Genomic DNA, 27,398 nt, shown 5'->3' on the forward strand with positions numbered 1-27,398 from the left:
ACTTATTTTTCTTGTAAGAACTGTAAAGTTATTTTTGTATCTGAATTTTTAGTGAGTTGTATTTGGGTATGCTATAATACAACACCTTTATAAAAATTGCATTTAATGGCGCTTAATTTAAAAAATTTCACAAAATCAAACCCTTCAGACATGAGTAAAGTAATGGACATCCATCTGTAACCACACTTTCTTTATTTTTATTCATAATGAAACAAGTTGAGCTGGTCTCTTCTTCTCTATAATGCCGTGTATCGAGTGAAACGCTTCTGGAACAGCTAATCAGGACCTCCAGTCTTGCTGGATACAATGCTTTGCGCACCTGGATTTGCATATTTTCTCCTGTGTCTCTGCAGATCCTCTCCCGTTCTGTCAGGTTGGATGGGACAGTCAGTGGACAGTTTCAAAGCAAAGACCACCGGAACCAGGGCAGAGCAAACAGCGGGAGAATGCAGAGACGACGACAGAGGTAGAAGCCAGGTATGAGTTAGCAGGATGAGGAGAATTGGCAGACGAAACCAGGGGACGAAAGACTGAGATGAGGCTGATGTTGATGGAGTCCTAGACAGAACTGACGAGACCGGGCGACACAGAATGTCCTGAGACCAAAACGGAGCCGCGGTCACGAGCGGCCGAGGTCAAGCCAGTGCCCGAGGACTGAGGTGGGGCCGACAGAGCCAAAGGGGTGTAGGGACGAGTCGCAGATGAAGGCCCGTATGTCCATGCCGACGGCAGAGCGACGACTGTCCAAGCCGAAGCCAGAGGGATGAGGAAGCCTGGTGGAGCCGAACGGACGACGGTCTCAGGTGGAGCTGAGGGGGCAAGGAGCCACGGTGGAGCCGAACGGATGACGGTCTCAGGTGGAGCTGAGGGGGCAAGGAGCCACGGTGGAGCCGAACGGATGACGTTCTCAGGTGGAGCTGAGGGGGCAAGGAGCCACGGTGGAGCCGAACGGATGACGGTCTCAGGTGGAGCTGAGGGGGCAAGGAGCCACAGTGGAGCCAAACGGACGACAGCCTCAGGTGGAGCTGAGGGGGCAAGGAGCCACAGTGGAGCTGAACGGACGACAGCCTCAGGTGGAGCTGAGGGGGCAAGGAGCCACGGTGGAGCCGAACGGATGACGGTCTCAGGTGGAGCTGAGGGGGCAAGGAGCCACAGTGGAGCCAAACGGACGACAGCCTCAGGTGGAGCTGAGGGGGCAAGGAGCCACGGTGGAGCTGAACGAACGACAGTCTCAGGTGGAGCTGAGGGGGCAAGGAGCCATAGTGGAGCTGAACGAACGACAGTCTCAGGTGGAGCTGAGGGGGCAAGGAGCCACGGTGGAGCCGAACGGATGACGGTCTCAGGTGGAGCTGAGGGGGCAAGGAGCCACAGTGGAGCCGAACGGACGACAGCCTCAGGTGGAGCTGAGGGGGCAAGGAGCCACGGTGGAGCTGAACGAACGACAGTCTCAGGTGGAGCTGAGGGGGCAAGGAGCCATAGTGGAGCTGAACGAACGACAGTCTCAGGTGGAGCTGAGGGGGCAAGGAGCCACGGTGGAGCCGAACGGATGACGGTCTCAGGTGGAGCTGAGAGGGCAAGGAGCCACAGTGGAGCTGAACGAACGACAGTCTCAGGTGGAGCTGAGGGGGCAAGGAGCCACAGTGGAGCCAAACGGACGACAGCCTCAGGTGGAGCTGAGGGGGCAAGGAGCCACAGTGGAGCCGAACGGACGACGGTCTCAGGTGGAGCTGAGGGGGCAAGGAGCCACAGTGGAGCCAAACGGACGACAGTCTCAGGTGGAGCTGAGGGGGCAAGGAGCCACAGTGGAGCCGAACGGACGACGGTCTCAGGTGGAGCTGAGGGGGCAAGGAGCCACGGTGGAGCCGAACGGATGACGATTTCAGGTGGAGCTGAGGGGGCAAGGACCCACGGTGGAGCCGAACGGACGACGGTCTCAGGTGGAGCTGAGGGGGCAAGGAGCCACGGTGGAGCTGAATGGACGACAGTCTCAGGTGGAGCTGAGGGGGCAAGGAGCCACAGTGGAGCCGAACGGACGACGGTCTCAGGTGGAGCTGAGGGGGCAAGGAGCCACAGTGGAGCCGAACGGACGACAGTCTCAGGTGGAGCTGAGGGGGCAAGGAGCCACAGTGGAGCCGAACGGACGACGGTCTCAGGTGGAGCTGAGGGGGCAAGGAGCCACAGTGGAGCCGAACGGACGACGGTCTCAGGTGGAGCTGAATGGACGACAGTCTCAGGTGGAGCTGAGGGGAGCAAGGAGCCACGGTTCGGTTCACTGCAGATATAAACGCAGAACGGGGAAGCAGAAAACTAATTTCAAAGTCCCCCTGTATTCAATAAATTTTGTTTTCGAAAAGTTCCTTCATGCCTTAAAATATCTTGAATTTTACGCGACACCCTTGCCTCATTTAGTATGCGCGGTTCTATGAATATGCAAATGAGCCCCACCTCCACTCACTCAGAGATCCACTGTGATCAAACCGTGTTTTTGAGACTGTCTTTGGTTCACTGCAGTTTTAAGCAGAAAATACTCAGCAATGCTGTCCACTTATGAACTTACACATGTGTGTGTGTTAAAGCAGATTAATAACACCACATACACACATAAACTACATTAAAAGCTGGATTTACACCACAGGGAGACTTTAAGTGGTTGATACATTTAGGACTATAGGGCTGGGTGCAAACATTAACTAATTTTTCCAGTTAATTGTTGAACAGTTCAGTAACAGTTCTTAAAATCCTCAGCCCAGATGTTCAAAAGCAATCTGATGGGACTGCAGTTATTATTATTACTTTTGGTTGTCCAAAACTTTTTGATAAGATTAGGATACTTTTGATCATCTGCAGCTGAGAGCTTTCTGTGAGCTGGACTACAGGTTCACTAACTTCTGCCTCCAGATGTGTCTCCACTCTCAGCACAATCCACTTAAATACAAAGGGCTCATTTCGTTTTACCTGCAAAAATACACACGTCACACAATATGCTGCAAAAATAGTTTATTATGACAGCTGACCGGTGAAGTGGAGCTCGTGAATGTGTTCATGAAATGATCTCGGTGTAGAGTTTGTTGGCGGGAGCATGGGATGTGTTGCTGGAGAGGACTTGCTTCTGTGACTCTCCTAAAAGCCCCGCGCTACTGAAGTAAAACGGCACATGAGAGATCCTCCCGTCAGACCAGCACTGAGAGAGAGAGAGAGAGAGAGAGCGAGAGGGAGAGAGAGGGGGAGAGAGAGAGAGAGAGAGAGAGAGAGAGAGAGAGAGAGAGAGAGAGAGGGAGAGAGAGAGAGAGAGAGAGAGAGAGAGAGAGAGAGAGAGGGAGCGAGAGACTTTAGCTTGTGTGATGTACACTGCAGTTGGGATTTCTATGTAAATCAAACAGCATCAGTTCAGCTGAATCCAGAACACGCGGATGAGAAAAGCTTTAGTTTCACTCTCTGTCCAATTTGGCACATTTGTGTAAAGGGTTAGGACTCGAAATTGCTTCCAATTCTCAAATCGTTTACTTGTTATAACATTTCTATTTAAATTCTGCGTATTGACTCCTGTGTGCGCATTTTAAAGCACAAGATGATGCACAAGAAAACTTTTCTCTGTGCACACGTCGCTCTTAAAGTGTAAGAAACTTAATAATAAACCTAGAATAAACCTGCTGCTGTCTGTCATTATTGTTGGTCAAACAACAAAAGACAGAAAATCACTCACTGCTTCTGAATGAATTACTTTTGTAGCTTTAATAAGGATTAATCTATATTTTACTTAAAAAGAAAACTGTGCAGTGTTATTTTACATGTTAATTTCTGTACCTGAACATTGTTCGTGTTTGTTTGAGCTGTTGCTAATTTGTTATTATTTTATTACTGACTGATTGCTTTAATCATGTTTGGAATATATACGAGTAAGTCTAGTAGTTCTTGCTGTGGTGTTTTTGTTTTCTGATTTCTGTTCATGGGATTCAGCCGCAACTAAAAGCCACAGAATAGATATGTTTGATATCTGAATGTTAAATGTTGACCTTATTGGAACTGAAACTGGGAATCGAGAAAGAATCAGAATTGGAATCACTCAAACTCAAACGACACCCAAGCCTATGTGTGTATGGACCGGAGAAGTCAATCTGGTAATTACACTGGTTATCACATTTAAAGGGTTTAGTTCACCCAAAAATAAAACATTCTGTCATCAATTACTCATCCTCATATGTTTTCAAACCTGTAAGACTTTCGCTCCTCTCCGGAACACTAATGAAGATACTTTTGATGAAATTGAGAGATTTCTGTCCCTCCATGGACCGCTACGCAACTGACACTTTCAAGGCCCAGAAAGGTAGTAAAGACGTCATTAAAGTAATCCACGTGTCTCCAGTGGGTTAACCTCAGTTTTATGAAGTGATGCGAGGGCTCTGTTTGTGCAAAAACATAATTTACCACTCAAGTTACAAAATATGAATCTCCAGCACACGTTCACACAACGGCGTCTGCGCTCGCGGCAGCACAACACATCTTACGAACGCGCTGGAGAACAACAGTTTGTCAATAAAGTGGTAAAGGATGTTTTTGCTCAAACAGAGCACCCTCTGTGAAATGAAAAAAGGGTGAGTAATTAAAAGACAGATGTTCGTGTCCTGTAATTTGTGAGCGGCTACAGTGAGGAGCGCTTGAAGACCGCAGCGCTCGATCAGATCGCAGGGATAGTTCTCTGACCGGTGCATGCTCACCACAGTTAGCAGCGCGCCGAGCTGGAAGTGCGGGTGGAACTGCATGAACCTGGGCTCCGCTCCGGCCTCTCCCATCACGAAACCACTGAGCCACACAAACACACGAGATTAACACTCGATCCGGCTCAGAACACGTTCTGGACTCACATGAATCCGACACTTTAAAACACAAGTCATCATGATCATCAGCAAAAATCAGCCGGACAAACACTACCGTATTTTCCGGACTATAAGTCGCACTTTTTTTCATAGGTTTGCTGGTCCTGCGACTTATAGTCAGGTGCGGCTTATATATCAATTTTAATTCATACTGAGTGAGATGAACCAAGAGAAAACATTACCGTGTACAGCCGCGAGAGGGCGCTCTAGTTAGCGGAGTTGTTCAGAAGCGACACAGAGGAAGAAGAGTTCAGTGTTGAGGAGTGAGATCGGGAGCTTGGTGAACTTGCTGACCGGTAACTTGTTGGACTCGTTGGCTAATGTTAGTTTAGCATATTCAGCCTCAGGTACATGTTCTTTATGCTGTTGTGGAGCTGAATAACTGTTAATGTGTTACGCTAACACACCGGACACTATTCAGCTGTTGTTCTGTGTGCTACTGTGTAAGTTAGTTGAATAACTTGCCTTTCCAGATTAAATGTCTGTTCTTGGTCTTGGATTTTGTGATATACATTTCTAAATAAATGCGACTTATAGTCCAGTGCGACTTATATATGTTTTTTTTCCTCTTCATGACACATTTTTTGACTGATGCGACTTATATTTCGGAGCGACTTATAGTCCGGAAAATACGGTAATCAGATTTAGACTCAAGCCACTGTATCAAATGTGAAAAAATGCTCGAAATTATTGGCTGTGATACACATCACTATACATAACACAAATATTTAAAAAACAATGCATCACAATAGCATAACTGGAATGTTAGTAAGTAAAAGCAACTGACCAGAGATGTACATTGAGTGATTTCTAGGGATGCACAATACATCAGCAATCATAGCGGTATCGGCCGATACATGTTCATTTTTAATGTTACCGTTATACATTAAAGCTGATAAATACGGTGTTTCCTTCAGCTGAGACGCTTCAGATGTTCAACATGATGGTTCTGAATCGCTTGAAATATGCAGCGCAAGTCTGTCATATCGGCTGCATAACATCACAGTGAGAACATTGTGTGCTTGGGACATTGCTTTTAATGGTGAGACACTTGTTTTTGTAAGCAGGCTCTCAAAAATTATATAAAAATTTAAATTTATCTGCCAATATATCGGTTATTGTCTTTCAAATATAAAGAATTATCTGTATTGACCAACATGTTGTGCATCCCTGGTGATTAGTGTAGTTGTGTAGTTGTGTAGTTGTGTTCCTCAAACTGTAGCTCGTCTCACACGCACCAGGGCAGCAGCTCGAAGACCGGAACGGAGCGCGTCTTGAACACGGCGATCACTGACGGGTGATTATCGGCCGCTGACTCGCCTGCACACAACACAGCGGTTACAGACACTCGAGAAAACAGGAGAGCAGTCTGACATTATCTTTTATTACTAGGGGAACAAAGCTATGAAGAGGTTCTGTTGAAATATTATAAACATCTAAACAACTTTTGACCAGCAAAACACATCAGATTAAATCACACAAACCTATTTATGTTCCTGGTCATTTGCTACTTATCATCATTATTGGTTTCCTGACCGTACAACATGAATGAATGTTTTACAGTGCTTAAGCAAGACTTCATAAACACGGCTTCCTAAAATAACTGTCCAGCTCGGGTCGGTCAAGCCAGTTCAGCTGCATGTGTCAGGTGATGTGTGTGGATACAGCAGGGCTCTACCTTTCAGAAGCACAGCCAGCCTCTCTCCTCTCGGATCCCATGACAGCGAGCACACCTCTCCCCCAACACTGGCACACACACGGGAACAGGAGCAAGCGCACACACACACACACACACACACGGTCAACACCTGCTGAGGTTCAGTTGCTCACAGTATGTACACAGCCCTCATTGGCCTGTGCTCGCTCTTCATCAGTGCAGTTCACCTGAGCCACTCTTTAAACAGATGTGCAAGGAGAGCAAGTCTTACGTGAGTTCTCCTTCAGGTCCAGGGAAGCTGGTCTCGGACAGGTCGGCCACCACTGTGGCGGCTTTAGGCCCACCTGAACACCGCCGGGGAAAACACCACTCTCAGATCATGACCGTTCATGCTAACATGTCTCCAAAGCCTTACTAATCTCCTAAACTTCTTGATATGACATGGCAAGTGTAATCAGTAGAGATGCATGATACATCGGCCACCAAAGCAACATGATTCTTGAACATTGTCAACTTAATTGACAACAAAACAAAACCATTAATTTAATCCGCCTGATATATTTAAAACTGACGTTAACTGGATGTGACTGAATCCATTTGTGTTCAAACTACATGAATCATTCTAGTTGACCTAGCTAACTGGGCAGTGGATCTGTAGCTTTCTCCGCACTAGTAAATGTTATCTTATGTGTTATTCAGTGAAGGGAAAGATGTCAGTGTTTAATGTTCAGTTGTGTTCCTGTATTATGTAGTTGCTTGAGTAATAATCACACTAAAGCCAGTACTGACACAAGTCTCTTCTTATTTGCACATTATATACTGTACAAAACATATAATGAAAGAAACTACAAAAAAAAAAAATTCCAATGAGCTTAAATTAAAGAAAGCTTTTCCACACAGTTAGTTTAGGTCAGTACAATATGAATGAAACTAGTTTATTTAACCCCCTGGGGTCGGCAATCACGCCGGCGTGATTTGCGCGTTTTTTTTCACATAGCAGCTGAATAAACTTAAAATACTCCGTCATATATGGTCATACAGACTTAATAAAAATTAAAAAAGAATCTGTGAGATGTCTACTTTTGTATGTGTCCACTTACAATCAAAACAAAACGTTGTGCTTTTGTAAAATAAAGAAATTAAACAGGGTGTGCTTTCTGCCTCTCCGTCTCGTGAACTTTTTTTTCTTGAGCACGTCTCTAAACATTTAAAAAACTCAGCGAATACTTGTCACACATTTGTGAGCTCTATATATTTATAATCATTTAAGTGTGTAGTTTTAAATTATCTGATTCAAAACGAAAACAAATATTCTCTGTTTAAGTAATTTGTATAAAACCAACAAGATATTCAGTTTCTCTAACCCTTCCTCATTAGTTTTAATGTGACCACACCCACACGCGCAAAACATATAGAGATGCAAATCGTCCATGTGTCGCGCGAACGCCCCCATTACCTCAACAACAAAGCGGCAAACTTTATCAGTCCTCTTCAGTCGTCGAGTTTGGAAGACATGCTGTGAGATTATTGGGTTTACATCTGAAGAAGAAGATCGCGATTTGAAGACAAGAACGATTTTAAGGTAAGAAATAATCCTGAATTATATTAGTTAGTGTTATTGTTGCATAAACTTCATATTGCCATTGAACTGTTGCTCGATGCTTCAGTGAATGCTCCCTGCACGCGCTGTGAGAGTTTGAAAACGCAGTCGCGCGACGTGCGTTTGAAAAGCAAACCATGATTTTACTCCAATCTCATTTCATAACGTCATATCGATGTAAACATTTGAAGTAACATATGATAATCAATATGTTTTTCTCTAGTGTAGTGTTACTGAAGTGTTCCTTTTTAACTATGCCTGCTATACTATTGTTCTTATTATTTGATTCAGCCCTGCTGCAAAAAATACTTTCTTAGTTAGTATTTTTGTTTTGTTTCCAGTCCAAATATCTAAAAATTCTTAAACCAAGAAGTGTTTACTAGAGAAGTAAAATGACATAAGAAATTCTATTTTGTTTTAAGATAAAAATAAAGTAATTTAAGTAATTTTGCTTAAAACGAGCAAAATTATCTGCCAATGGGGTAAGCAAAAAATTCTTGGTTTCCATTTGAATTAAGATTTTTTTTCTTGTTTTCTATTCGAATTCAGATTTTTTTGCTTACCCCATTGGCAGATAATTTTGCTCGTTTTAAGCAAAATTACTTAAATTACTTTATTTTTATCTTAAAACAAAATAGAATTTCTTATGTCATTTTACTTCTCTAGTAAATGCTTCTTGATTTAATAATTTTTAGATATTTGGACTGGAAACAAAACAAAAATACTAAGTAAGAAAATCATTTTTTGCAGTGCAGGTATATGCCTACAAGGCACAACAAATATATATATATGTGTGTGTGTGTGTGTATTTTGTAAATTTTAAAAAGGAATTTTCACCAGAAATCTAAAATGTATTCCCACAATCATGCAGCCCTGGTTTCTTCTTGATATCAGCATGCTCACAACTTTTTTATATATATATATATTTTTTAGGTAGCTACCCGTCCTGCTGACTTCAACATGAGCATGAGGAGGTAAAGTGAAAAATCAAACACCTTGGAAATGACAGGTATGCACTATGTTTCAGGAAAGGAAAGGTGTGTGACTGGTTAAGTCTCTGTCTTTAGTTCAGTGTGTTAAATAATGTGCTTTTTGCCATTTGTTGTGTATCTTTGGATGATGTTGTGTTGTAAATAAATTCAAACAATCAAAAAGCCATTTTTATTTTAAATCTCCTCATTCTTTGTGCAAGGTAATGTAATGATAGTGCCTGAGAGCTCCTAATAGGGCCATTATGAGGCTCTTTGTCTCTCTCAGGTGTGAAACACTCAATATTCATGGTGGTTAACGCCTCCTCGCATAAAGCTTTCTTACACAAGACATGTCTTACAAATTTTAAATCAATATATTGTCTGTTCTGAATGAGTAGTCAAGGTGATTTTCACATAGTTTTGGAGCAAATATTCTAGGCTACGTGATACAATTTTCAATAGCCTTGCGAAGAAATAATTAGTTTGTCTTTCATGACATTATTTCAGTGACTTTTTTTTGGTCATTTTCACAAACCACGCATAAATGTTATTATCTCAAAACTACAAACTTTTACATACATGCTGCTGACATATTATTGTAGCAGAGTTTGTGCTGAATGCAGTGTAATAATACTTTAGTCATGAAAATGTCACAAGTAACAGAAATAAGCACAAATGTTAGAGCATGTCAGAACACCTCCAGGACCCAGAAAACACCTCAGACCCCTGAGGGTTAAATATGTTAGTCAGGAGACGGTGTGCTGATGTTCATACCTGTGAGGTCAGAGAAGGTGAGCGCGTATACGAGCCTCTCTCCCTGAATGCTCAACAGCAGACAGCCTCCGTCGGGACTCCAGCAGGCCGACTGACACACACACACACACACACACACACACACACACACACACACACACACACACACACACACACACACACACACACACACACACACACACACACACACACACACACACACACACACACACACACAGAGAGTGAGCCAGGGATCCTTAACCACCTGTCAATCACTCTTCCTGGCAGGTGTGATGATGTTTACACTAGTTAGAGGAGTTCCCTTTCAATCGATCGTTCACATTCGACGTTACGTCGACATGCCGACGTAATTGGGATCACTTCAGGAAGCCCTATCATCTTCGAGTATCTACAGAACGAGCCAATGAACGCTGGCTATAACGCTATAAACACGGAAGCGGACACACGCACCATTGTCTACGAAAACAATGTAAACAAACTGCTACTTGATGTTGAAGATTCTTCAGACCTCTCCACTACAGTGTTGGCATGACGGCGAGATCAGCGAGTGGCCGCGAGCATTACAGCTCATTACACCTCAAACAACTGTTTTCACAGCATTAAATTTCTGTGTCCGTTCGATGGGCGTTTCCCCGTGATAGTGTACAGCGGTCAGGACTACCACTGCTGTATTCCCTGGGTGCCTCAGCACTGTGCGAGAGTTACAAAAAGAGTTTTTATTTCCTCACAAAAGAGCAACACAGGCGTGACACTGCGTCCTTTTCAGGATATCAGTCCGCCTGTGCGTTTCTGGGTGCGGTCATTCCCTGGCGTCAGCACAATAGTTGCCTCTCGTGTTTGGGCATTAAGCACGCTGAGGCTGCTTTTGTGAATAGTTCATGTTCTCAGTGCGGGAACATGACTATTGCTGTGCTAAGATCGAGACTCGCTTGCCTCAAGGGAGGTGCCGTTCCCCTTGCCTACGCCCCGATCTTGAGCTCCCGAGAGGCCTCCGCACACTCACTCTGCCCCGCGGGAGCCGGTCCCTACAGCCAATATGAAGACCAGCTCGTACTTCATTGTACCCAAGAAAGGCGGTGGGTTACGACCAATCTTGGACCGGTCACAGGCTGCCGTTCAAGATGCTTATGCAGAAACGCATTTTCAAGTGCATCCGTCTCCAAGATTGGTTTGCAGCGATCGACCTGAAGGACAGTTTCATGTCTCGATTCTCCCTCGACACAGACAGTTTCTTTGCTTTGCGTTCGAGGGTCGGGCATATCAGTAGAAAGTCTTACCCTTCGGGCTGGCCCTGTCACCCAGTGTTCTTCACGAAAGTCGCAGAGGCGGCCATTGCTCCCATGTGCGAGCGTGGTGTTCGCATTCTCACGTCGTCACTACCTCGACGACTGGCTCATTCTGGCTCAGTCGAGAGAGCAGTTGTGCGAACACAGGGACATGGTGCTCAGTCACCTCAGCAATCTAGGGCTTTGGGTCAACAGGCAAAAGAGCAACCCCGGGCAGAAGATCCCTTTTCTCAGTATGGAGCTGGACTCGATCAACGCGCATCACGGTGTCCAGTCAGTGTTGGACTGCGTGAGCTTGCTCAGACTCAGGACAGCGGCACCACTGAAGCTATTTCAGAGGCTCCTGGGGCATATGGCATCTGTAGTCATGACGCCGCTCGGATTGCTTCATATGAGGCTGCTTCAACACTGGCTCCACGGCAGAGCCCCGAGATGAGCGTGGCAGCGTGGCTCGTGTCGGGTTTCTATCACCCCGCACTGTCACCAAACTCTCAGCCCGTGGTCAGACCCTTCGTTTCTTCGGGCAGGTGTTCCCTTATAACAAGTGTCCAGGCATGTTGTGTTCACCACAGATGCCTCTGCCACTGGGCTGAGGGGCCACGTACAACGGGCATGCAGCTTCAGGTCTGTGGACGGGGCCTCAAATGCATTGGCAAATCAACTGCCTCGAGTTGTTAGCAGTACACCTTTGGGCAGGGCCGCTTCAAAACGGCGCTACTAGGCAAGCATGTACTGGTCCACACGGACAGCTCTGCGGGCGTTGCGTACATCAACTGCCAGGGTGGTCTACGCTCCCGCCACGTCACAACTTGCCCGCCAACTCCTCCTTTGGAGTCAGAAGCATCTGAGGTCGCTTCGTGCCATTCATATTCCGAGCCTGCTCAACCGTGCAGCTGACGAGCTCTCACGGCAGTAGGTTCTACCGGGACAATGGAGACTCCATCCCCAGGCGGTCCAGCTGATTTGGAGGCACTTCAGGACCGCACAGGTAGATCTTTTTGCCGCCCCGGACACGTCCCACTGCCAGTTGTTCTACTCTCTGACCGAAGGCACCCTTGGCACGGATGCTCTGGCTCACAGCTGGCCCCAACGCAAGTATACGTTTCCTCCAGTGAGCCTTCCTGCACAGACACTGGGCAAAATCAGGGAGGACGAGGAGCAGGTCTTACTTGTTGCGCCGTTTTGGCCAAATTGGACCAGATTCCCGGAACTAGTGCTCCTCGCGACAGCCCCTCCCTGGCCCATTCCTGAGAGAGGACCTGCTCTCTCAGAGACGGGCACCCTATAGCACCCGCGTCCAAACCTCTGGAAACTCCATGTCTGGTCGCTGGACTGGACCCCAGGCGGTAGTTGACACCATCACATCCGCTAGAGCCCCTTCTACGGAGCGCCTCTATGCATTGAAGTGTAACCTGTTCGTTGAGTAGTGTTCTTCTCACCAGGAGAACCCCAGAACTTGCTCGATCAGAGCTGTGCTTTCCTTCCTGCAAGAAGGGTTGGAGCGAATGCAGTCTCCCTCCACCCTTGAAGTGCATGTTGCCTCAGGTTCCTGAGGGGGGCGAGGAGACTAAATCCGCCTCACGCGCTCTCAATACCCTCTTGGGATTTGTCTCAGGTCCTTTCGGCTCTTCAGAGACCACCCTTTGAGCCTTTGCAATCAGCAGAGTTAAAAATCCTGTCCTGTAAGACCAGTACTCCTGGTTGCATTGGCCTCCATCAAGAGGGTAGGGGACCTGCATGCATTTTCTGTCGACGAATCGTGCCTAGAATTCGGCCTGGTTAACTTTCACGTGATCCTGAGACCAGATACGTGCCCAAGGTTCCTACCACTCCCTTCCGGGACCAGGAGGTGAACCTGCAAGCGCTGCCTTCGGAGGAGGCAGACCCAGCCCTGCGTATGGCACTGGATCTGGCAGAAACCGTGACGTTTTCCATAGGGATTCCAATTACGACTGAAAGGGAAGGGTTACTGACCATCGCTGTACAGCCGTCACGATCTCGGCTCCTCAGCGAACAACAAAAGTGCGTGCGTCCGCTTCCGTGTCTATAAACGCACAGCGGGGCATGACGCGATTCACGCACGCCAACGTTCATTGGCTCGTTCTGTAGATACTTGAAGATGATAGGGCTTCCTGAAGTGATCCCAATTACGTCAGCATGTCGACGTAACGTCTCCCGTTCCCTCCTTTAAGGAAAAGGGGGGTTACATGCGTAACCGAGACGTTTTCTTACCTGACAACTGCCTTTCAGACACGGCCATCTCTCACAGGTCCACATGCGCGTCTCCCAAACCCTACAACACACAGAACACACCTATAGTTAAAGGGTTAGTTCACCCAAAAATGAAAATCATGTCATTAATGACTCACCCTCATGTCGTTCTAAGCCCGTAAGACCTCCGTTCATCTTCGGAACACAGTTTAAGATATTTTAGATTTAGTCCGAGAGCTTTCTGTCCCTCCATTGAAGCTGTATATACAGTATACTGTCCATGTCCATAAAGGTAATATAAACATCATCACAGTAGTCCATGTGACATCAGTGGGTTAGTTAGAAGTTTTTAAGCATCGAAAATACTTCTTGGTCCAAAAATAACACAAAATAAGACTTTATTCAGCATTGTATTCTCTTCCGGGTCTGTTGTGAATCTGTGTTCACGACTCCGCAGTGACGCTGCTGACGTAAGACGCTGATGACGTGTTATCTGGTGCGCCCGAGCTTCGTTTACAGTCTGAGGGAGACGCACGCTATATTCAAGCTATTCTACATTGTTTGCGTGGATATGATTTTTTTAATGGTGCGTAAATGTGCATGTCGCGGATGAGACACTTTTACAGCGTGCGTTTCCCTCAGACTGTAAATGAAGCTCGGGCGCACCAGATAACACGTCATCAGCGTCTTACGCCATCAGCGTAACTGTGAAGGATTGACAACAGACCCGGGAGAGAATACAATGCGGAATAAAGTCTTATTTTGTGTTATTTTTGGACCAAAAAGTATTTTCGATGCTTCAAAAACTTCTAACTAACCCACTGATGTCACATGGACTACTGTGATGATGTTTATATTACCTTTATGGACATGGACAGTATACTGTATATACAGCTTCAATTAATGACATTATTTTCATTTTTGGGTGAACTAATCCTTTAACAGTGTAACATCACTGACTGGCCATCTGAGCTGTCGGTATGCAGATAACAGTGAGAATTTTTCAGTAGTACTTAGGGTTGTGTATCGTTTGCATTTTTACTAATCCGATTTCGACTCTGCTTATCGATTCCTTAATAACAATTCCAACAAGGTAAAAAATTATAATAAAAAAGTAGATATTCACATTTAGTCTTATTGCAAAATGTTTAATTGTAACAAAAATCAACAGGCTAAAGAAGACTTACACAGGGAACGTTTGCCTGTGGTTTAAAAATACCATAGTAAAACAACTAGCCGAACTAACATAAATGTCACGCATGTGTAGTGATCAGCAGGCACACATGAGGGCAGACTCCCTTCATCACAGCGCAAGTCCCCTTTCTTCAGCCTGGATGAAAAGGACAGGGCTCTAAAACCTCAAAAAAGAAGTTCCACAGATAAGGAACTAGGTGGGCTAGGAGCTTGAAGCCACAAATTATGGATTTTCTACACACAATGGATAAAATGGAGCAAATCTTGTCCATTCCAGACCTCAAGTCTTCGATTTCCAACTCTAGTAGTCCGACAGCACACTGTCAGTGTATATCGTCACTGTGATAGAGCGATATATTGGTCCTGTAAGCCAGCAGTCAGCTGTGTGTGTGTGTGTGTACGACACCTGAAGAGAGCTGAGGGTGTGTGTGTGTGTGTGTGTGTGTGTGTCTGTGTGTGTGTGTACGGCACCTGAAGAGAGCGGAGGGAGGGGTGCGTGTGTCTGTGTGTGTACGGCACCTGAAGAGAGCTGAGGGTGTGTGTGTGTTTGTGTGTGTGTACGGCACCTGAAGAGAGCGGAGGGTGTGTGTGTGTGTGTGTGTGTGTGTGTGTGTGTGTACGGCACCTGAAGAGAGCGGAGGGAGGTGTGTGTGTGTGTGTGTGTGTGTGTGTGTGTGTGTGTGTGTGTACGGCACCTGAAGAGAGCGGAGGGTGTGGCGGCCAGCAGGCGGCTGCCGTCGGGAGACCAGGACAGGTACGTGACGCCACCACCACCCACTCGCTGCAGAGGAACACAGCTCTCAGCCGCCACGTCCCACACCTGCACAACACACACAACATATGCTCAACACACACACAACATATGCTCAACACTCACACAACATATGCTCAACACACACACAACATATGCTCAACACACACACAACATATGCTCAACACACACACAAAATATGCTCAACACACAAACAACATATGCTCAACACACACACAACATATGCTCAACACTCACACACACAAAAAAAAGTCTACAAAAACCCAACATTTTGATTCAGGGCCGGTTCACACGAATGTTCGGTATGAAACCTGGGTCAGAATTGTTTGTCACCCCTGCGGATCTGTCCTCACCATCATGGCAGTGTCGACCGGAGACGCAGACACCAGCAGAGAGCCGGTGGGGGACCAGGCCATGGACGTGATGGGAGAGTGACCCGGATGAGACAGGACCTGCGCACAGCCGGACGACGGCCTGAGGGAGACACACCAGATCAACGCTCATGCCTACTTCCTGTTCTGGTGCCGCTCAAATACACAATGCGTTACCTGGAGGACCAGTGGTGTGTGTGTGTGTGTGAGTGCGTGTGTGTGGTACCTGGTGGAGCAGTGGTGTGTGTGTGTGTGTGTGTGTGTGGTACCTGGTGGAGCAGTGGTGTGTGTGTGTGTGTGTGTGTGGTACCTGGTGGAGAGAGAGGTGTGTGTGTGTGTGTGTGGTACTTGGTGGAGCAGTAGTGTGTGTGTGTGTGTGTGTGTGTGTGTGTGGTACCTGGTGGAGAGAGAGGTGTGTGTGTGTGTGTGTGTATGGTACCTGGTGGAGCAGTGGTGTGTGTGCGTGTGTGATGCGGTACCTGTTGGAGCAGTAGTGTGTGTGTGTGTGTGTGTGTGTGTGTGTGTGTGGTACCTGGTGGAGAGCGAGGTGTGTGTGTGTGTGTGTGTGTGTGTGTGGTACCTGGTGGAGAGCGAGGTGTGTGTGTGTGTGTGGTACCTGGTGGAGAGCGAGGTGTGTGTGTGTGTGTGTGTGTGGTACCTGGTGGAGAGCGAGGTGTGTGTGTGTGTGTGTGTGTGTGTGTGTGTGTGGTACCTGGTGGAGAGCGAGGTGTGTGTGTGTGTGTGTGTGTGTGGTACCTGGTGGAGAGCGAGGTGTGTGTGTGTGTGTGTGTGGTACCTGGTGGAGAGCGAGGTGTGTGTGTGTGTGTGTGTGTGTGTGTGTGTGGTACCTGGTGGAGAGCGAGGTGTGTGTGTGTGTGTGTGTGTGTGGTACCTGGTGGAGAGCGAGGTGTGTGTGTGTGTGTGTGTGTGTGTGTGTGTGTGTGAGTGCGTGTGTGTGGTACCTGGTGGAGCAGTGGTGTGTGTGTGTGTGTGTGGTACCTGGTGGAGCAGTGGTGTGTGTGTGTGTGTGTGTGTGTGTGGTACCTGGTGGAGCAGTGGTGTGTGTGTGTGTGTGGTACTTGGTGGAGCAGTAGTGTGTGTGTGTGTGTGTGTGTGTGTGGTACCTGGTGGAGCAGTGGTGTGTGTGTGTGTGTGTGGTACCTGGTGGAGAGAGAGGTGTGTGTGTGTGTGTGTGGTACTTGGTGGAGCAGTAGTGTGTGTGTGTGTGTGTGTGTGGTACCTGGTGGAGAGAGAGGTGTGTGTGTGTGTGTGTGTGGTACCTGGTGGAGAGAGAGGTGTGTGTGTGTGTGTGTGTGTGTGTGTGTGGTACCTGGTGGAGAGAGAGGTGTGTGTGTGTGTGTGTGTGTGTGTGTGTGTGTGTGTGGTACCTGGTGGAGAGCGAGGTGTGTGTGTGTGTGTGTGTGTGTGTGTGGTACCTGGTGGAGAGAGAGGTGTGTGTGTGTGTGTGTGTGTGTGTGTGTGTGTGTGTGGTACCTGGTGGAGAGCGAGGTGGGCTCCACGTGCCAGATGAGCAGGCAGGACTGGCAGGCCACGGCGAGGACAGAGCCACACAGAGGCTTCCACTGCAGCGCACACACAGACCTCTGACAGCGGTGCTTCAGCGTCGGGCTCGTCACGCTGCAGGAACACACACACACACACACACACACACACACACTCTCAGGACTGAGGAAACAAACACTTAAACTGCCCGTTACGCTATTTTAAAGGTTGCTAATGTTGTTTCTTAGTCTCCTATAAAAGGTTTTTTTTTAAACACTAATGTCCTCATAATCTCCACTGCAGCATCAGCTCTTCTCTCTCAGTCTCTGAAACGCTTCCATCAAAGATTCAGTCTCTCTAAGCTCCGCCTCTCTGAGAGCTGCTCTGCTCTGATTGGTCAGAAACCAAACGCTCATTATTATATCTGAATCTCAGCTCTTTATTCACACAGTAACGATGGCGTGAGTTTTACCCAAGCGTCAACCTCCCGGTCTCTCTCTTGAATCCGACACACAGTGAGTTAGACTGCAGTTCCTCCACTGGCCACTAGAGAGCGCTGCAGAAAAGACTCAGACCCGCATGATAAAATGGCCAACTTTACAGCAGAAAAAAACGTTTACAGTCTGGTGCAAAAAGTGGTTTTGGTCTTTATAGCTAATTCTGCCCTTCGTGACAACCATGAGGGGGGGAATATTTTTATAAATCCGTTCAAATTATATTAAGTCTTAAAGTTTTGCATAATTAAGGGCGTGGCCACTTGAGTGACAGGTGGATTGCACTGATGCCACTACTAGCCGTTTGTCTGCTGTCTGTTAGCGTCACGTCACCTCAGCTAATCCGCCTCGCTGCACATGTTCGTTTATCCCCGAGTGACATGCACCTAGGGGTGGGCGATATGGCAAAAATATCATATCACGATTTTTTTCAGGAAAATCACGATTCACGATTTTATCACGATTCCTTTTCATGTTGGTTTTACTATTTTGCAAGTGACTGAGCATCACAGCCAAACTAATGTCCCTATTTTAAAAACAAAGCCTTAGGTAACAACATATAAAATAAAAAAGAATGGCAGACATTTAGGCCAAAGTGCCGAAGATAAAAAATATTTGTCATTGTCTTTGTTATTAAAAATTAAGAACAAAGATACACATACACAACTTAATATACAAATAAAAAAAACAGTGCTTTATTTTTTCAGCTACAGGTGTATTTAACAGCATTGAAGAAAGTAATTAAATGAACAAATATGAAAATAAAACACAACATCGACTTCACTGTATAAATTTTACATTGATTCTTATTAAAGCTACTATTAAAGTTCTCAGTCAAGAGTGAGTGAGATGCTCTTTGTATTTTGTTGTTTTATTAACAGGGATAGTTCTCCCAAAAAATTAAATTCTCTCAAGCCGCTTTAAACCCGAATAAGTCTCCCTCTTCTGTTGAAAAGTTATTTGGAGGAATGTGGGTAAACAAACAGTTGATGTACCCCAGAGACTTCCATAATAGTTTTTTCCTACTATGGTAATCAATGGGGACCAGCAACCGTTAGCCACACTCCTCAAAATATCTTCTTTTGTGTTCAGCACAAGAAATAAATTAATACAGGTTTGGAACAACATTAGAGAGTGAGTAAATAATGACATCATTTTTATTTTTGGGTAACTGTCCCTTTAAGGACAAGCGGCAGCATGTTTACTATTAGGGCTACTGTCACTTTAAGACCTGCGCGCAACGAGTCTACACGCATTTGACAAGCAGATTTTTTTCTTCATTTTTTCTATTGTTCTTTCACTTTAGACATAACCAACTTTGTTTATGTAAACCTTGTGTGTATTTGACAGTATTAGCGCAATAAGACTCGAAAGATAACTTAGCCCAGTAACAGCGCTGTTAGACAGGCTTTTAGTGCATGTGCGCCTCGGGTGTTTCAGAAAAGCGCCCGTTAGAACAGCGCATCAGCAGCGAATGACATGTTTAACCGGCAAGGCTTTAAAGCACATGCAAATAATTAATTTTTATGAATTACAGTGTCCCGTTCCTCTGCATTTCATGTGGATATACGTTGCGCTGTACAGTATGTTGAGACGGAGGCGCCAGAAATGCAAACTGATAAAATGCACGATCCTACGATATTTCTTCAAAAGCAGATCGTGGAGACATTTTAATCGTCCACGATCAAAAATCGTAATATCGCACACCCCTACATGCAGCCAAGATGGCGACGGGCGGCTCCGCCCACTTTGGGCTTCAGAAACCAACGGGTGTCGTCACTCACATTTTTTAGTCTATGGTTTTATACCGTATCAATTTCATCAAAGTGGATTTGCTTTGGCAGCAAAAAAACAGCGTCTTCTCGACATGAACAACACGAACCAAACTCTTCCAGTCTGAGATACACTACAGTGTTTGAGGGCGGGGCAAAGAGACGCTGTTCAGCCAATCAGGATCAGAGGCTGGCTACACAGGATCAGCAGGAAGTGACACTGAATTACTGATGACTCGTTTCGGTTCAGAATCACTTTCTTTTGGGGACAAAAACTCCATTTATCTGCACTTTGATCTGGAAAATATCAGCGTCTAATATTGTTTATTGACTGTAAACAACAGCGCATTGTGTTTTAGACAACTATACACTATACAGTTCCACAAACAGCATAAACCAAGGCTCTCAAGGCTCTTTTGCCTTCTGCTGCAAATATCCTATAAGTGTAATAAATATTTCATCATGTCACATTCCTTCAAGTCCATTTAACTGACTAAACTAATGTTGTAGCTGCACCAAAACACAGGTAAAAGCCTAAGCTGTTCTGTTGCTAAATTAATGTTTTTGAACGAACACGTCCCGCAGCCGCGCTGAATCCCCATGTCCCGGATGTGGAGTTCGAACCCCTGTGTGATCTCTATGCTGTTAGAGCTGTGCTTGTGTCCGCTGGAATACCTGTGGGATTTGTAGATCTTGATGGAGTCGTCCAGTAACGCCACAGCGAACTTATCCGTGTGCGGATGCCAAGCGAAGCTCCTCAGAGCGCCGTCAGACCTGAAACACACACACACACACACACACACACACACACACACACACACCCCATCTCCACCTGTGGTTTCTGTATGAACAGCATAAGTGCTTCAGACCAGAGGCTCATACACTTTCTCAGTTCAGGACCCATTCGTATGCTTGCATTGAGTTTCACCAGAAGGGATCAAATCACATGACCATTATATCCATCTTTACAATGCAATCAAAGGACTGCAGACAGACGTGAACGACCATAGGCTGATAAGAAGACGTACCAGTCCAGCATCTGTGAGAACTCTGCCACCATCTCGTCACGGCTCAGCTAGCAGACAGAAGCAGAAAGCAGTGTGTTTAACCCTCTGGGGTTGGCTATCGCGCCGGTGCCAGAGTCTCGCTTTTTTCAATTTTTCAAAATAGACAGTTTAAAGTCCCTGTAAAGGCAATTCTAAAAAAAAATTCTTAACACATTATAAATGTTAGAAATGTATTGCTAAAACATATTACAAAGACTGTGAACTGCGAAGTACTGAATTGTGGAGTTAGACCGTTAAACAGTTTTTCACCATTGCTATTTTCCGGATTTTTTGGGCGTGGCTAAAACGGGGGCTCGATGACGCACTGGAGCCCCTGAGCTGCTGGACACGCCCCTACTCGATGACGCACTGGAGCCCCTGAGCCTGGCCGCTCTCTAACAATATAAACAGAGCACATTCGCATCAGTTTGGCGCTCAATCGCGAGTTACTGTCAGTACTATTATAACTACAGCCTACAGTTTGCTAGTTAGCTATGCCTTCGTCACGGAAATGCGTAGGCTACTACCTGGATGCGATCATGTACGAAACAGATCGGTGTCCTTATTTACATTTCCTAAAAACGATCACATCAAGAAGAGGTGGATTAATTTTGTGAAGAGCCACCTTGATGGAGAGCTGAGGATCACCACCAAAACCCGCCTCTGTAGTGATCATTTTACACGGGATAGTTTTATAAACTTTCGCCGGAGACAACTGGGATGCTCTGATAATCCGCTGTTACTGGTAAATGTGGCCGAACCGACTATCTCCCGCCTCGGCCGTCATCCTCCCGTCGCGCCGACACCTGGTGCCATCCTCGGCAGTGCGTGCCCACCAATGAGGGTAGGCTGCCTTGTGTGCTTATGTTATAATTATAGTAGGTAGTCCACAGTAAGTAGGCTACTAAATTCTGCAACACTCTAACGTAATTTTTTTGTTTATTTATATGATCAATATGATTCCTTAGCCAAGTAATTTAAACTATTATCTGTTCACAAAGCAAAGCAGCCCCTTCCGACCACAAAAGAGACCGAGTCTTTCATGCATAAAGTCACTAGAGAAGTTGGATGTCAGTCAGACAGGTTTCAGCGCAGCCGGCGGACACGCCCCCAGCGGACACGCCCCCAGCGGACACGCCCCCAGCGGACACGCCCCCAGCGGACACGCCCCCAGCGTTCGAGAGCAGAGACCACTGCTCATTTTTTCAAGATTTTAATAGCTTATTTTATGTACTTGCCGGCTTTTTTTATCATTCAAATTTGGCTGGGTGGCTAATAACACATTTTTCTGTGATATGACAAACTCAGAACACATACTTAATTTTGACTTTACAGGGACTTTAAGAGTGTGTGTGGCACTGAGGAGACGCTGGACGGCTCGTACTCACGGTCAGATGAGGGAACAGAGAGCCGTGGAACGAGGACGCCCATCTCAGCAGAGCCAGCAGACAGGCCGAGCCCACCGACAGGCACCTGGGCACTGAAACACACACACACACACGTCACACACACACACACCGCCACTGCGGAGACAACATGATCATGTGACCGGGACTCACCTTCATCAGCACTGCTCGTGATCTCGTCTAAGAGACCGTACAGGCCCGCATCTCGCCTGAGAGAGAGAGAAAGATTTTTTATTGTTTTTATTTTCATGCTCGTATAAATGCTTTGGCAATACAATGTACAATTTGTCATGCCAATAAATAGAGAGAGACCGAGGAGAGAGACCGAGGACTGTTAGTGGCAGTCAGAGCTGCACGATTAAACGTTAAAAGATGGCGATCTCAACTCGAACACACTCATTTCTACACGACAGCGACTCAGATCTGTGTTCTGACCCAGAGAGAGCCTGTTGTTCTGTCTTACAATCATTCTTATCACAAAAGTACTGGATAAAAGGTTATAGTTCAGATATAAACACTAATAACTACAGCAGTGATCAAAACAGAGCAAATCACCTTTTGAAAGGAACTAAAGACTGTCTCAATTACATCCTTACACCAGTAGGTGGAGACAAGTGACTGTTAAAAAAATGTGTTTGTCACTGAATCATTAATTCAAGAGATTCGTTCAAAAACCCTGATTCGTCCAGTAATGAAAGTCTTTATGAGTGAGTCATTGAAGCATTCACATCTTGCCAGAGCCTCTAGTAAATTATGTTATTTTGTTTCGTTGTCTATTCAGAATTGTGGGAATCTTGGTCTATCTATCTATGCTCTCACTCTTCCTTAATCCCCTAAACTTTGCATTACTAGCTGTGCTAGTCTTTTCTTCTCTATTGTTCCGTATATCCGAGTGAAACGCTTCTGGAACAAGAACAAATGTGGGCAGGGATTTTGTCCGTGGGGAATTTATTGTATGGTTGGATGGTTGTGGTTTGCTATTGGCTGATCTCATGTGAGTGGCAGGTTATAGCCCCGCCCTCGTCATCAGAGAAGAGAAGAGATGCTGCAAGAGGAGTTATTCTGATTCAAGATTATTAACACAATAATGATGTGCACCCATAAATCATTTATAATAAACATGGAAATATTACATTAAAACAAGAATGGTCAGTTTTGATTTCACGGTGACTATAAATGTCAGATTGCTGTGTGAGGAACCGGATCAGTTTGGTTTGATTTAGGAACAAACGTTCACATTCAAGATTTGTGATCAACTGAAAAGATCAAAACACCAACCAAACCAAACCAAACGTCTCCGGTTACTGTCGTAAACTCGGCTCCTGAGAGGCGGTAACTCAACACTGCGTCAGCTATGATGCTGCGGGAACTCCCCCTTCTCCACTTCTGTTGAAATCTTACAGGCTAACACGAAGTATTGTCCAATTGTCACGAGGTATGGTGCATAGGTGTGACAATTGCGTCAGAATCACGACTGAACGCTGCGCAGGACACCCCTGATTTATAGCATCAAATGAACATGAATGAACATCAGAAGGAATGTTGTTTTAACCGCGGAAAGACGTCAGTACACTCCGCTTCTCAAGCTCAAATCCCCCATGTTAATCTACTAACTCTCCTGACTGCTGTGTCCGACAAAAACGGCAGATTCGGCGGATTATGATTGGTCAGATCGCCTGTCAATCTCCCTGCGAAGGATCAATTGTCATTCCCATGCATTTTATACTGCCCGCGAGCCTGTCAGTATTTGCATACTTCATGACAATTGGCCAGCTGTTCCAAGCTGGCGTTAGCCTATAAGATTTCAACAAGAGAACTGGACTAGGCTTTACAGTGATGAACACAATCTGATGGATCACTGTTGTCACACACACACACACACACACCAGGCTCCGGCGCTCCTCCTCCACAGCGTGTCCCTCTGGTCCAGGAAGGCACACACACACACACACACACACACACACACACACACACACACACACACACACACACACTCACCAGGCTCCGGCGCTCCTCCTCCACAGCGTGTCCCTCTGGTCCAGGAAGGCAGATTTGCTGCTGCTCTCGGGGCGACTGTGGCCCTTCAGAGAGTCTCTGGTGAACTGAGGACTGGGGAGATCCGACCACTGAACACACACAACAAACACATGTTATTCATATTCTGACACAAAAACACTATAAGCTCTATAAGCGCACATGATTAAAGTGTTCGAAACCGCTCTCCGGGGGTTAACAAAGGCCTTCTGAAGTGAAGCGATGCGTTTGTGTAAGAAAAACATCCATATTTAAAACTTTTATTGACTAAAATAATTATCTTCCGGCAGACGGCCGTCCGCAAGTCGACCTACACCAAAAGAGTAACCCGAGACGCATGCGTGCTGTTTTTTTTACTTAAAGGGACCATACCTTTAACAGTCGGTCTCCACATCCGCCATGTAGTTTCTAACTAGGGGTGTAACGGTTCTGTTTAAAAAAATAAAATAAAAATCTAACCGTCCCGTTCTCCACCCACGGTTTGAGACGCACCTGCAGCGCGGTTGATCTCAAAACTGATGACGCATCTATGATCTGGGTTGTTGAAAATAACAACGCGTAAAACAGACAGTTCCACTGTCGATGAATTCACTTGCTGGCTTCCCAAATAATACATTACAACAGCGATAATCAAAAAAACGTGAACAAAACAGTTACTCTTTGTAAACTCTGCTCAATGTGAGTGCCAAATGCTCGAACATGACCTGTCATTTACACCGTCATCACCCTGCACTGCAGACGTTACCATCGGTGTTTAAAACTAAACTCATTTAAGCTTTAAACATTCAAGAGCAAGACACGAAAGAGAACTAGCGCGCGCTGTGAGATTTGTGCACGTGTGTGTGTGTGTGTGTGTGTGTGTGTGTCTGTGTGTGTGTATGCTACTCATCTCAGACAGCAAGCAAATATTAAGTCTTGCACTTGAATGGACACATTCACATGTCAACATGTCCGTCTTGATGAGTATCCTAGCAGACATATACTGTTATGCCTTCAGTGAACTTATACGGTAAAGAACTCAAGCCCGTTCACACCGCCAGCGACTTTGTCGCTGTATGTCGCTAGTCTCTGTACTGTGTAGTCGCTTGTGGGCGCTCCTAGTATTGTCGCTCTAATGTTATTGGTAGACTGGACGTCTGGCCATATCTATACTACAAAATACCATCACAAGTGATACAACTATATCATTTTAATTTGACTAGGAATTAGGCTCAAAAGAAACGGTATGCTGTTGGGAGAGTGTTTTTATATTACCACAGCAGTGTTCAGTGGAGTAAATCATTTACTAGATTACCGATCGATCAATCAACAAATTAAACTCACTCATACGGTCATAAATCACTAAAACGTCATTCGTATTTGACAAATAATACATTTTCTTGTCTCTAATAGTCAACACATGCAGGGAAACTGTAAAGTGAACTGCAGCAGTGCTAAACTTGCATCAGAAACTACAACACTCGAACTATAAATGTATGAATTAAACTCTGAGACTGTCGACAGTTTCTTTTCCATGCATCATTTTATTATGAATGTGGTTACAGTCAAATCATATAAAACAGTGCGATCGCCCTCGAACTCTTCAGTTCCTGCACTCGAGACAGTGACGTGAGCTCCACTGAAAGTCTTCTTTCCTATTGGTAGTCGCTCGCGAAAAACCGCTTCTCATTTGCATAAAGTTGAAATTTCTGAACTTTTGTCGCGTGTCTCGCGTCTCTTGACACGCCCACATTCTGTCGCCAGTGGTCACCGTCGCTCGTGACGCCAGCGCTCCATTGAAATGAACGGGAACGTGCCGCTGCGTGCCGCTGGCGGTGTGAACGGGGCTTCACAGTATCGGTGTAGGCCGTACTGAATCAGCTCTGAAGTCAACAGCTTCTGTAACTTTAATAAGGATTAATCTTTAATTTATACAGTCAAATATGCAATGTTATTTTACATTTGCTCATTTTGTTCAATTTCTGTACCTGAAAACTAATGTTAGACCTACATGAAAAGCATAGTTTATTTTATTAGTATATTTGCTCTGTTGTATTTATTTGTGCTTTTGCTTGTGGGTAGATTATTTGTTCTTATTTTCTTTATTTTATTTGACAGTAGTCTTTTTTACCCTGAACAGCACATACCGAATCATACCGGGACCGTGAACCTAAAACCGTGATACAAACTGAACCGTGAGCTATTTGAACCATTGCAGCCCTATCTCTGACCCTGTTTATCTGTGTGTGTAGTGCTAATCGATTCCTCATCCATGTGGACAATATTAGTTGTTAGTGTGTACACATACACAATCAAGCAGAAGTTATCTTATGTAGATAACTTTAAAAGAAGTTATCTATTTCTATAGTTTGTACAAAATCTTTTCATTTTTTTTCAAAACATGTGTTTGTAGTTCTAACGTTAATCGAATCCTGATACATGATATTCACCATCTTTAAATTAAACGGTATGATGTCATATAGATCGACTTCATATCGTGACGCAAAAACGCTGATTCTTTATCGAGTTAACGTTATATTGAAACACTATAGAAAATAGTGAAATCACAACTAGCCCCTCTACCAGTTAAACAAACTAGTGCCGGACACGGACAGTCAACATGTCATAAACACTGACAGACTGTGTGTGTGTCACGAGCACCTGTGTGTGGGGCTGTCCGGGCACGAGCTCGTTGTTGTGCTCGCGCAGCGTCAGTCCGGCGGTCACGGGCGCGGGGAACAGGCTGAGTGAACACATCTGCACAGAACACACACATTACATTCACTTCTGCAGGAGGATATCATATACACAACACGTACGACTAGCAACGCATAATCAGGGGTTAAACATTATATTTAGCTTCACGGGTGTGTTGTTGTGTGTTACTCACTTCCCGATGAGGTAAATATAAGGACAGAGCTGTACCGCAGCTGAACTCGCGCCTTTACTTTTACGGAAGCCCCGAGGAAGCACAACACCACACCGACGAACAACGCGTTTTCATAACAAAAGTCCTGTATCTGTTGCCTAATTTAGAATGATCACTTTCGGTTTTAACCATGGTGTTACTTTAGTAAAACTGTAGCTAAGTTTTTTGGGGGGTTTTTTGGCAGATTTTTTTTTCTTTTCTACTAAAATCATGGTTAAAGTCGGCATGAAATCAAAATTGACCCTATTTACTTTGTTAGCGGATATTACTAGTCTTGTGGTGAACAATTAATCCGTGCAAGTTAATACACAGAAAAAAATTGTTTGCCGAAGTTATCTTTAATCAAAGTCTGTAAAGTTACTTCCGGGTCTGGAATGAGTCTTTTTCTGATGACGTAGGCTTGACGGCTTGGGTTGTTAATCGCTTAACCACTCCCTCAAACCGTTACTCTGCTGTGGGCGAGAGATGGAGAGGAGGAGCGCTGGAGTAAAACCCTCTGTTCAATATTCCCTTTAACTCGGAAAT

General features: G+C 45.4%; 1 protein-coding gene across 1 annotated transcript; it reads right to left on the minus strand.

Annotated features, from left to right (window-relative positions):
- Positions 1-2,981: 2,981 nt before the first annotated feature.
- aaas (achalasia, adrenocortical insufficiency, alacrimia) lies at positions 2,982-27,034 on the minus strand. The gene is made up of 17 exons (XM_079619446.1): positions 26,835-27,034; positions 26,606-26,701; positions 23,930-24,057; positions 22,085-22,140; positions 21,914-22,005; positions 20,508-20,554; positions 20,155-20,253; positions 17,205-17,348; positions 15,693-15,813; positions 15,263-15,387; positions 13,395-13,455; positions 9,877-9,967; positions 6,803-6,875; positions 6,553-6,620; positions 6,113-6,194; positions 4,716-4,800; positions 2,982-3,181 (listed from the first exon to the last, which is right to left on the minus strand). Exons 2-17 carry the CDS (start codon positions 26,699-26,701, stop codon positions 3,041-3,043), a joined length of 1,509 nt encoding a protein of 502 aa, XP_079475572.1. The 5' UTR covers positions 26,835-27,034; the 3' UTR covers positions 2,982-3,040.
- Positions 27,035-27,398: the final 364 nt, after the last annotated feature.

This window comes from Phoxinus phoxinus (genome assembly GCF_949152265.1).
Source record: "Phoxinus phoxinus genome assembly, chromosome: 7".
Classification (NCBI taxonomy): Eukaryota; Metazoa; Chordata; class Actinopteri; order Cypriniformes; family Leuciscidae; genus Phoxinus; species Phoxinus phoxinus.